The 12,439-nt window shown below is 45.7% G+C and overlaps 1 protein-coding gene across 1 annotated transcript in view; it reads right to left on the bottom strand.

The window, feature by feature from the left end:
* Window positions 1–11,668: 11,668 nt before the first annotated feature.
* Window positions 11,669–12,439, bottom strand: part of KLHL13 (kelch like family member 13) — an 83,601-nt gene continuing 82,830 nt past the window's right edge. Inside the window, exon 9 of the mRNA XM_059385191.1 lies at window positions 11,669–11,725. Coding sequence (XP_059241174.1) covers window positions 11,669–11,725 — 57 coding nt within the window. The remainder of the gene's footprint in view (window positions 11,726–12,439) is intronic.

Genomic DNA, 12,439 nt, shown 5'->3' with positions numbered 1-12,439 from the left:
ACCTGGGTTCTGTGCTCTGGGGCTCACAAAGCCAAACCAGATCGCCCACTAGGCAGGGCTCTTCTCTGGAGGGTCTAGGGGGAGAATCTGCTCTCAGGTGCATGCAGGCTGTTGGCAGAATCCTCCTCTGTGTGGCTCCAGGCATGTGCTCCCTCTTCTCTTTGTGGTTGGCAGCGAAGGATACTTTCCGCTTCTAGAGGTTGCCCTTCACTCCTTGCTCATGGACACAACGTGCCGCAAAGCCAACAATGGTGCCTCAGATCCCTCTGAACTTCCTATCGTGCTACTAGGCAGAGAAAATCTCTCTGGATTTTTGTTTTTTATTTTTTAATATTTACCTATAGCTAGGGGTGCAGGAGGGGGGACAGAGGGAGAGAGAGTCCCAAGCAGTCTCCCTTGCCGAGCACAGAGCCCCAAAGTGGGGCTCGATTCCATGCCCCTGAAATCATAACCTGAGACAAAACCAAGAGTCAGACGCTCAGCTGACAGGGCCACCCAGGTGCCCAGAGAAATTCTCTGTTTTTAAAGGGCTCCTATGATTGGGTTAGTCCCACCTGGATGATTAACTACCATAAGGTCAATTTACAAGTAACATGCAAGGGGCACCTGGGTGGCTCAGTGGGTTAAAGCCTCTGCCTTCTGCCCGGGTCATAATCCCAGGGTCCTGGAGTCGAGCCCCACATCGGGAGCCTGCTTCCTCCTCTCTCTCTGCCTGCCTCTCTGCCTACTTGTGATCTCTGTCTGTCAAATAAATATCTTTTTAAAAAAAAAAAAAGAAAGAAAAAGGAAAAAAAACAAGTAACGTGCAGAATCCATTCTCAGATATGTCCTCCTATTCACAGTCCGAGGATAAGGAATGGACCCCTTGGAAAGCCATCTTAGAATTCCACCAACCAGAAAGCAGTTGACCAGGTCATTTCTTCCTTTGCCATCAACAAAAAATAGGTGCTAGCCCAGCAAGAAATATTTCTAAACTTGAATTTCAACCAAAACTTGGTTAAGTTGCAGTTTGAGGTCTCCTCAAGATGAGCAATTAGCCACAGGAGCACAATCAAAACCCAGAAGTAGTGCCCCTCGGTGGCTCCATTGGTTAAGTGACTGCCTTTGGCTCAGGTCATGATCCTGGAGCCCTGGGACCGAGTCCTTCGATGGGCTCCCCGCTCCTCGGGGAGTCTGATTCTTCCTCTGCCTGTCCCGCCCTCCCTTCCGTGCTTTTTTTTTTCTCTCTCTCTCTATCTCTTTCTCTCTCTCGCTCTCATTCTCTCTCTCTCAAATAAATAAATAAAATCTTCAAAAAAAAAAAAACCAAAAAAAAAAACAAAACCCAGAAGTATAATCGTGTTCCACCAATACACTATTCAAAGGAACTAGTAGATCACAGTTACTCACTTAATGATGTACACATGTTCTGAATTAATGTTCAATTGGAAAACCTGATTTCGAGGAGAGTTCAATGGGATTAGCTCTGTGTGGCTAAGACAAAGCCTACTGAAAGGCAATATAGCAGATTTTAAGAATTAAAAATTTAACACAGAAAATCACACAAAATTAGTAAAGGCAGTGGCCTCAGAAAAAGGTTAGCAAAATATTACATTTAGTACTAACATACAATGATTATTTTTCCATTATTCTCACCTGATTACCCTTGCTAACTCTTTCAAAATGCCAAGTGCAAAAATACTTCCCTCCATATGGCTTCATTAAAAAGACAGATAATTAGTACTTGGGAAACCTTACAAGCAGCAGAGTGATATTCTAAAAAGTCTGACTCCTGGGGGCCCCTGCCTGGCTCAGTCCGTACAACACGTAGCTCTTGGTCTTGGGGTCCATTGGGCATAGAGCTTACTTCAAAATAAAATAAAATAATATAAAATAAAATAAAAGGTTTCAGTCCTACTAGGGAAAGAATATGTTCAAATGGTGAACGCATGACAGCCTTCTCCCACCAGAAGTACCAGTTGAGGGAGATACTGAAAACATACCTTACAACCACCAAGCATCCTCCCTTGAAGAATTTAGCACTTCCTGTGCTCAAAGATTCATGTATGGTCTGTGGGTCAGTGTTTTCAAGCATATTTTCCTCCTTTACAAAATGCAGCGCCTGGGTGGCTCAGTCAGTTAAGAGTCTGCCTTGTGGGGGCGCCTGGGTGGCTCAGTGGGTTAAGCCGCTGCCTTTGGCTCGGGTCATGATTGCAGGGTCCTGGGATGGAGCCCCGCATCGGGCTCTCTGCTCAGCAGGGAGCCTGCTTCCTTCTCTCTCTCTCTGCCTGCCTCTCTGCCTGCTTGTGATCTCTCGCTGTCAAATAAATAAATAAAATCTTAAAAAAAAAAAAAGAGTCTGCCTTGTGGTCAGGTCATGAGGATTGAGCCCCACATTGGGCTCCCTGCTCAGCTTCCATATTGTAATATTCATTGTGTCTCTTTGCTCTTTTCCAGTCTGTAATTATCCTTTAGTATTTGAATTTCATGATCTTGACGCCTTTTTCTAAAGATTTTATTTATTTGAGAGAGTCAGAGCACACAGTCATGGAGGAGGGGCAGAGGCAGAGGGAAAAGCAGGCTCCCTACTGAGTGGGAGCCCGATGCGGGGCTCAATCCCAGGACCTTGAGATCATGACCTAAGCCAAAGTCAGATGCTTAGCAAACTGAGCCACCCAGGCACCCCAATCTTAACACTTTTGTTGAGTACAAGCCAGTTATTTTGTGGACTAGCTCTCAATTACATCAAATCATTTTTAGAGAAATCCGAATCATACGGGTCAGTAACGTGGTACCTTCATTTTGCATCTAGGTCAGGCCTATATGTTTTACCACTCACCGCTACTTAAATAATACCTGTTTTGTTTTGATTTGCTTATTGATTGACCACTCCCTAAATGATCGGAGTCAATTTTATCATCCCTCATTTGCCAGAATTAGACAGCCCTGTCTTCCAGCGTGTCTGGAGAATCAGCCTGTGATACCTTCTCTGTAATGAGAAGCACTGTTGGGATGAATGATGTGAAACTGATGGATGTGTGAGTTGTGAGTCTGTGCTATTATCCGGCCCGGGTTAATGAGGACGGAGGACTGTGATGACGCAGAGCAACTGGACATAGAGGTACAGTCAAAAGCCATGAAAAGACAATGTGTTTGTTACATGCAAAGCTGTGGAAACACAAACCATCAGAGAGCCAGGCAATGTTAACTCAAGCCAGTCATATCCCAAGGCACCAGAACCCTCAAGTTCTGGGAGATGTTGGGCATGGCAGACATCACAGAACATGCCAAGGGCACCTGGGTGGCTCAGTCGGTTAAGTGTCTGCCTTTGGCTCAGGTCATGGTCCCAGGGTCCTGGGATCGAGCCCCATGTCGGGCTCTCTGCTCAGCGAGAAGTCTACTTCTCCCTCTGCCTCTCTCTCTCTGTCACTCTTTGTCTCAAATAAATAAAATATTTTAAAAAATATAAATAAATAAAAATGTAAAAATAAAAGCACTCGAAAACAATAGGTATCTCTTACATTCTCATTACATTATTTGAGATCTGATATGTACCCTCTTGGAGGGGTGGTGCCCCATGAAACCCACATTTCCATCTGTCGTGTTGAGATATCGAACAGATTTCCTGGCTTACGTGGTTGAGGAAGCTGAATGGGCCAGTCAGAGCTCCTGATCCCAATGGTGGTGGTAGAGCATAGAAGGGGTCAGTGCAGAGAGCTGATGCCTTGGTAAAAATACCATAGACTGGGTGGCTTATAAACAGCAGAAATTCATTTTTCACAGGTCTGGAGCTGGGAAGTCAAAGATCTGGGCACTGGCAGATTTGGTATCTAGGGAGAGCCTGTCCAGGTCACAGAGAGCCATCTTTTTTTCTGTCCTCACAGGGCCAAATGGACAAGCTAGTTCCTCGGGGTCTCTTTTATAAAGGCACTGATCCCAATTACAAGGGTTCTGCCCTCAAGCCCTCATCATCTCCCAAAGGCCCAGCCTCCAAATACCATCACCTTGGAGATGAGGATTTCAACATTAGAATTTTGAAGGGACACACACATTCAGACCATAGCTGCTGGCTTGCAGGGAATCCAAGAACCAAAATGATTCCTGGAGCCTCCCCGCCCCCCCCACCCCCCAGCTCAGAAGGAAAGCGTTGGAATATATCTTCTACATATTTAATGAGGTGGAAAACCCAGAAGAATCCCAAAGGGTACAGGCATCCTGAGGCCTCGGCAGCCACACCAGACTTGACGTTTCCTCCTTCTTGGGCCCAGGCGTGTGCCTCCCAGGCCCCACGTACTTTCTCCTGAGGTATGTTCCTCAGGTCAAGGAGCATGAGGCAGGAGGCCCGGCCGCCGCTCAGGGTAGACCAAACACGAATTCCTCCTAATTGATACATGCTCTCTCTGCTTTCTAGAACTACTAGGAGGACCAAGATCCTCCTCCCCACCTGTGGCCTTCCCCGCTCAGTTTTCCTGAGAGTTACTAGACTCGTGCACACGAGACGGTCCAGCCCCAGGCTGCCTAGCTCCCTCTTGACTCATCTTTTACTTCATTTCTGCCATGGCCCAAACCCACAGCATCCTCGCCCTCTCTTAAACCCTGAGGGTCAGAGGTGTTGACGGACCCCGTTGTTCTGTGTGGCCACCTTGGCGGGTTTCAGGCAACTCCCTCAACTCCTTCTGTCTTTGATCAGAGACCACACACGTTCTCCCTTGGACTCAGAGAGCAAAGGCAGACACAGATGGGATTTCATAGTTTTCTTGCCTCTCTGTGGACTGCTGGGACCCCCTATATGTTACCTCAGACAGGCCTGGAAACAGTAGTAAGAACAGCCAATATTTCCCTGTCTCTTTGCAGCCCCTTTAAGAGTGGAGGGGACCCCAGTTTTCATTCAGTTGCTAGTCCCAACAGAGCCTCTATCTCTTGTGCTATGCAAGAGGCTGGGCAGCCTTCCACCTTGGATTACCAGTGTCACCACTGCTCTCCTTTTTCAGGTCCCTTGAAGGCCTCCCTAGTTCTGATAATGGTCACTAACAGCCACGGGGCAGATGTTTGGTGAAAATTTCCTCAAGAGATGGCTTCCCATCTGGCGTTGCTGCTGCCCCCAAAGGTACTCTAGATGGGGCTCTTCTCAATCCTTGGGAAGGACTATGAGTCTGTGGCCAAACATTTGCCAACCTGGGGCTGATTAACCTTTCCCCTTCCACTCTCAAGAACCCAGAATAGGCCTAGGTCCACTCTCTCTCACTTTAACAACAGTGAATAACAACACTCTCTCACTTAACAAAAAAAAAAAAAAACTTTTTAAAAAAAGATTTATTTATTTATTGGGGTGGGGGGAGAAGGGGCAGAGGGAGAGTCTTAAGCAGACTCTGTACTGAGCACAGAGCCCAGCGTGGGGCTCAATCTCACGACTCTGAGATCAGGACCTGAGTAGAAACCAAAGGTCAGATGCTTAACAGACTGCACCACCCAGGTGCCTCCCAAAGAGTCATTTTCCAGAGACTTCCAGGTGGTGGAATGGGCTCATTGTTCTTACATCTGATTCTTAGTCCACCCCCACACTCCAGCACCCCAGGCCACACAACTGTCCTTTTCCTACATCTACTTAGAGTCTGAGCAAATTGGGTGTGGGTCTCACTGGGCTCCCGGGTCTTTGTGAACCTGCCTGCTTGCTCTAGAGAGGGAAATAACAGATCGCAGGCTCCCTGCAGAATGAAAGACATGCTCAGTGGGTAGCTTCCCTACAAGACACCCGTTGCTTCCTCCCTGATACTCCATGGGGACATTTTAATGATCTCTGGTGTTTTCTTGGATTTTTACCTATTGCAAGATAGCCCCTGGGTGTCCAAGTGGAGGCAGGAGTGGTGTGGCAGGATACCCCACATGCACGGGGGCCACGGTCTTATCAGCACAGCCCTCACAGACAGGCAAGAACACGAGTGGTGTGTGCAAGACTCGACTTTCGTCCTTACGTATGCTGTCTGGGTCTCTCAATGAAGAGGAAGGTACCAGATCTAGGGGTGCCCTGCCCAGTGTGTTAATGAGGTACTTCTCTCTGCTGCCTCACCACCTTCAGACTCCCATGAGATAGGTGGCTCCTCAGAGCATCTCTCTACAAAGGGATCTGTTCTCCCGTCCATTTACATGCCCCGCCAGCTTGCTGAAAGCTATCTTCTTGACCGGTGAGCACACATAATTTTTCCCTTGAAAGCAAAATTGGTGGTGCGTTCCTCCCAGACAAGTGCGTGCTCTTTTACCTTCCAAAGTCTTCCACCCTTTCCATGGATCCCCACTTGGATCTTTCTGTCAGATGGAAAGGAATAAGATCTGCTCAGTCACATGACGAGGTAAGTGACTGATGGGGGTTCAAATGGGAAATCTATCTGAGGGAAGGTGCCATATGTCACCAATGTGCACAGCTGTGGATTCCAGCCATGCTCCACGGGCCCGTGACACAACACTCCTTCCCCATCCTCTTGGGATGGAGCTCCGGTCGTGAAGATTTCTTGTTGGACAATAATCATGGGCCTTCTTTGAAGTACAGGTCTTGCTGGCCCAAGAGTCTCCCTCAGGCTCCAGATACCGCACTCAGACCCGTCTAGGTCAGAGGTTCAAGTCCTCTGAAGCTTCCCTACATGACCGGCTGACCAGGCCACCATGGCCATGGCCTCCTCTTGACTTCTGCTCACTGAAGGGCAGTTTGTGTAACTCTCTAGGCTTCCTGGAGCTGGAAGGCTGGCCAGTGTGCTGAGGACTGGCCTGGTGTGGCCTCCCTTACCACAGGAGCTTGCCTTTTCAATACTCCCAGTCACTGCCCCACAGAACCAACCGTGCTGTCAGCCAGGTTCTCCCCACCCTCTTTTCCTGACTGATCCTTCTAGAAGATTGTCCTAGTTTCTTAAAACACCCAGGCTTCTTACCTTAAAGAGTTGGCACTCCTTGGGGCGCCTGCGTGGTTCAGTCAGCTGAGCATCTGCCACTGCAGGGCAAAGTGGAAGTTCTCTGAGCTCCCATGCATGGGCGCCGCCATGTCAAAGAAGCCGGTCTACAGGAGGAGGTGGTGAATCTGACCCTCAGGGCAAAGAAGAATGACAGAGGGCTGCCAGTCTCGGAGTCTTTGGGTTCTCCCTGTGTCCCAGCTGCAGCTCTGGTCTTGCTATGCTTCCGTGACTTGCTCCACCACGGGTCTAGGAGTTTTTCTGTCTTAACCTCAGCTGGTCAGAGTTTGGTTTCTTTGGCTTGCATTCGGGCCTTTTGTTCACTCCTTATTGATTCGTGTCAACTACGACTACTGTTCCTTTGGGGAAATGCTTAATTAAGAGATTTGTAGAAGGAAAACAAAAGCCTGCTACCATGATTGTAACACCGATGCAATGTTTGGGATGTGAGTTCTCTTCTAGTCTGGCTGTTACGCCAACTCCTACGGGGCTAGGAGGGACTTGATGAGTGGTTGTGGCTGCCTGGCTTTAATTAGTGAAGAACAGGTAGGTTTTCAGACAAGACATGAGAATGGAGAAATCAGACCTTAGGTGATCTATCTTTCGGTAGCAGCACTTCAAGTAATCCTCAGTGATGGTGCTAAGAAGGCCTTAGAGACATGGAGCGTGGTCAGGGGCCAGGGAGCAGCCCTTTCAACCACTCTCAATCAGGTCCTACATGAATAATTTTATTTATATTGTAACCACACACACACACACACACTCACAGGCATAAGTATTGTTTTGTGAATTTTATTAATTAAAATTAATCAAATCAAATCTTTTGATATTAATCAAAAGAAACATTCATAAAAACTTGAACAGGGTGCTCTATTTTTTTATTGCATTTCTGCAAAAACTGCTGCTAAAATTGATTTTAGGACTGATCTAGCAGTTCTCAAGTTTTTATGTCTCAGGACCTTTAAAATTTCTTGAGGAAACCAAAGAGTGTCTGTTTATGTGGGTTGTATCTATTGATACTGTATTAGAAATGAAAAACGAGTTGTTTTTTTTTAAAACACAAGAATACACAAAGTCATACCCCATCCCTTGACAGATGCATCATCGCACATCCTTGACCCTCTGGAAATCTCCAGTGTCCACTTGGGAGGGAATGAGAGTGAAACAGGGAAATGATGTCTTGGGATTCTGACAACAATAGTTTTGACCTTGTGGGCTCTCTGAAAGGGTCTCGGGGATACCAGGAGCCGAGACCACACCTTGAGACTCTTCTGCGCCTTTATAGCATGTGATCCAGACTTTGAAAAACACTCATCTAGAAAAAGGGCAAATACAGATAAATTGAACCAAGTAAATCCAATTAGCTATATTTCATCCTCTGTGTTTCCCTCTTGTTCTTCCGGAGTGAGGAGGGTATTATGGTTAACTCCCCAACAACAATTTCACATCAGATAATTAATCTATGCCAATCCATGCATTGCATAGCAACCAGTCCGGGGGAAGTCATATGTCCTGGGTTGGCTCCCTCGGTCTCGAGAGGAGGATTTAAATTCCATAGTTGAAGGAGATTTCCTCTCTTCCTGGATGTGAACAGAATCACTACCAGCAAAACAGAGTGTTGGCAATGCTATTGCAAACAGAGTAGGGAGATAAAAACCAAAGTAAACAAAAAACTCCAGGTATTTGAGGACAGAGCTAATTCTAGCACATCTGGGGCCTCCTTTCCCTCCAGTGGGCTTTGCAGTTCTGTGAGTCCTTTAAGAGACAAGTTATGTGTGACCCGACCCAGCACTACCCAGCAGCTGGTGGTCCGGGTGATCAGTGAGAGCTTTGTAAGATCAAGTTGAATCTCAAGGGACGGGAGCTAGGATTTTAAGGATAGGTGGATCCTTCCCTGTGGGTACTCTTTCATTTACAGCTGTATTTATTTGTTTATTTATTTATTTTAAAAAAGAGTTTGTTTATTTGACAGACAGAGATCACAAGCAGGCAGAGAGACAGGCAGAGAGACAGGCAGAGAGAGGAAGGGAAGCAAGTTCCTTGCTGAGCAGAGAGCCGGATGTGGGGCTCGATCCCAGGACTCTGGGATCATGACCTGAGCCGAAGGCAAAGGTTTTAACCCACTGAGCCACCCAGGTGCCCCTACAGTTGTATTTATTAACACAGGCACTCTACTTTGTAGCCTCCCACTTTGTGAACTTCTACGCGTGTTACTGAGCTCAGATGTTGCTTCTTTACATCCCATCATGGCCATTAGCACGCTACGTCTGCTCAGCTCCTCGAAGCACCTTGAGGGCAGGGATTAATTTGCATTCATCTTTGTCGCCCTAGGACTTTTCAGTGGCATTAATGTGAAATAGGTTCACAATAAATGTTTGCTGAGAAAAATAAATGAATGATAATGAAACATGCTGTTATAACGTTAAGAGTCAGCAAGGGAGAGACCTACAGACCATGGACCAAATCTGGTCTGTAGCCTGTTTTTCCTTCTTTTCCTTTAAGTTTATTTATTTATTTATTGGTAATCTCCACACCCAACGTGGGGCTCGAACTCACAATCCTGGGATCAGCAGGCACATGCTCCACCAACTGAGCCAGCCAGGCTCCCCTGTAGCCTATTTTCCTATGGCCTTTGAGCTAAGAACATTCTTCCCATTTTTATTTTTGTTTTTCAAGATTTTATTTTATTTTTTATTTTTTAAATATTTTATTTATTTATTTGTCAGAGAGAGAGAGAGAGAGAGAGAGAGAGAGAGCAAGAGCGAGCACAGGCAGAGTGGCAGGCAGAGTCAGAGGGAGAAGCAGGCTCCCTGCGGAGCAAGGAGCCCGATGTGGGACTCGATCCCAGGACGCTGGGATCATGACCTGAGCCGAAGGCAGCTGCTTAACCAACTGAGCCACCCAGGCGTCCCTCAAGATTTTATTTTTAAGTAATCTCTACGCCCAGCATGGGGCTTGAACTCACAGCCCTGAGATCAAGATTCACATGCTTTACTGACTCAGCCAGCTAGACGCTCCAGTCTTCACATTTTTAAATGGCAGAAAGAAGTCAAAAGAAGAGTAGTATGTTGTAATCCAGGAAAATTCTATGAACTTCAAATTTCATCATCCACAAAGTTTAAGTGGAACACATTCACACTCGTTCATTTACGTACTGTCTACACTCTAGCACTAACATCAGCAGAGCTGAGTAGTTGCTACAAGACCATATGGCCTCCAAAGATGAAAACATTTACTGATTATTTACAGAGCATGTCTGCCACCCTTGTTTCCTGGGGTTTTTTGGGGGGAAGAGGTTAATTGAGGTATGGCCTCTATAGTCATTTTAAAAATTTCAATCTCCATTTTATCTTAGCCACTTGGCCAAATAACACATGAAAGGGGAAGAAGCATTCAATGATTATATGGCAATACATGATTTATATATACACCAAGGGACACTAAATTTAAAATTAAATAGAGATTGAGGGATACCTGGGTAGGCTCGGTCAGTTGGGCATCTGGGTCGCGATCCCAGGGTCCTGGGATGGAGCCCCGCATCTGCATTGGGCTTCCTGCTGGGTGGGGAGCCTGTTTCTCCCTCCCTCTGCTGCTTCCCTTGCTTGTGCTCTCTCTGTCAAATAAATGAAAAAAATCTTTAAAATATTTTATTTTTGTAAAGATTTTATTTATTTGAGAGAGAGACAGATAGCCAGAGAGCACAAGCAGGGAGGAGAGGGAGAAGCAGACTCCTTGCTGAGCAGGGAGCCTGATGTGGAGCCTGATCCCAGGACTCTGGGATCATGACCCGAGCTGAGGGCCAGGCACTTAACCGACTGAGCCACCCAGAAGCCCCTAAAAAAAACCTTAAATAGAGATTGAAATATTCACTTTGAAGTCTGGATTATACAAATTACTTAGACTCACTGATTAAATAAATACTTATAGTGTCCAGGATCATTATTAATTCTGCAAACACCGGATTTGACATTAATGTTTCAGTATTTCTAAACTGATGAAAGCTCAAAACATTGCCTAGTTATGCCTCGCTTAATAAAGGAGTTTAGAAAATCTTATTCTAGATACTGCATTGATGTATTTTGTATCAGAAATTAATGCACTGATACATCAGAACACATTTTGTATTAGAAAATGTGATTTAGGGGCGCCTGGGTGGCTCAGTGGGTTAAGCCTCTGCCTTTGGCTGAGGTCATGATCCCAGGGTCCTGGGATCGATCCCCACATCGGGCTCTCTGCTCGGCGGGGAGCCTGCTTCCCCCTCTCTGTGCCTGCCTCTCTGCCTACTTGTGATCGCTCTCTGTCCAATAAATAAATAAATCTTTAAAAAAAAAAAAGAAAAAAGAAAATGTGATTTAGTGTATAAAAAAGTATGGTGCATACAGAATTTTTTAATAAGTAATTTAAATTATCTTGGGCTGAATTGTTTTTCTTAAGATTTTATTTTTTTTAGGTCATCTCCACATCCTACTTGGGGCTCAAACTCATGACCCCGAAATCAACAGTCACAGGCACTACAGACTGAGTCTGCCGGGTGCGCCTATTTACTAAGATTTTAAATAAATATCCTCATATTTAGCAGTAGTTATCTTGACATGGGGGAGTTAAATAACTATTTTTCTTCCTTCCTGTATTTTCCAATTTGTCTATATTTTGCACATTATAATTACCAAAAGAGTCTTTAAATAGGGCATTACTTGACCAATTTAAAATTCCCTTAATCCTCATGAACTTGCTTTGCATTTACTTTCCTCCTAGCCTAGCCAAAGAGCTATCTGATGTGGAAGGAAGTAAACCTGAGGTTTGGCAGTCTGAAAATGAAAAACAAAAGCAAGTCACAAGAGCCAAGAATAAAATTAGAGGCAGTGCCAACTTAGAAAGTCTGCTCACTGTTCTTGGGGGGAAAAAAGCACAAAGGCCTTTGAAAAGGCAGGGGGAGGGGGACAGAGGGGGTGGTGGTGGAGAAAAGTTCACATGGTCAAAGTAATTAAATAAAACAGCACTTAATTGCCCCGTGGAATTCCCTCTCCGGGCTAAAGTGAGGGAGTTATTTCAGCAACCTACATACCTATATATTTTCCAAAATCCCTCCAGTAGCATCAGACAGAAAATAGCTTTCAGGTCATAATTTTACTTTTCAGAGCAAAACCCAATTATCGGGTGCATTTGTAAAAATTCTACAAATAGGCAAAGTAGATTTGTTTATTCGTCTTTCTCACCCTACCAGCATTGGCCAAGAAGGAAAATTATGAACCGTCTGAGAATTAATGTGTTCTAGAACTCCTTCTGCAAGGAGATCCCCGAGAACCTAAGAAAGACAAGTTTAAGAAATGTTTGCAAGGGGGGCACCTGGGTGGCTCAGTGGGTTAAGCCGCTGCCTTCGGCTCAGGTCATGATCTCAGGGTCCTGGGATCGAGTCCCACATCGGGCTCTCTGCTCAGCAGGGAGCCTGCTTCCCTCTCTCTCTCTCTCTCTGCCTGCCTCTCTGTCTACTTGTGATCTCTCTCTGTCAAATAAATAAATAG

This window comes from Mustela nigripes, chromosome X (genome assembly GCF_022355385.1).
Source record: "Mustela nigripes isolate SB6536 chromosome X, MUSNIG.SB6536, whole genome shotgun sequence".
Taxonomy (NCBI): domain Eukaryota; kingdom Metazoa; phylum Chordata; class Mammalia; order Carnivora; family Mustelidae; genus Mustela; species Mustela nigripes.
Note: the sequence above shows the minus strand (reverse complement) of the source record. Positions and strands in the feature narration are given on the sequence as shown.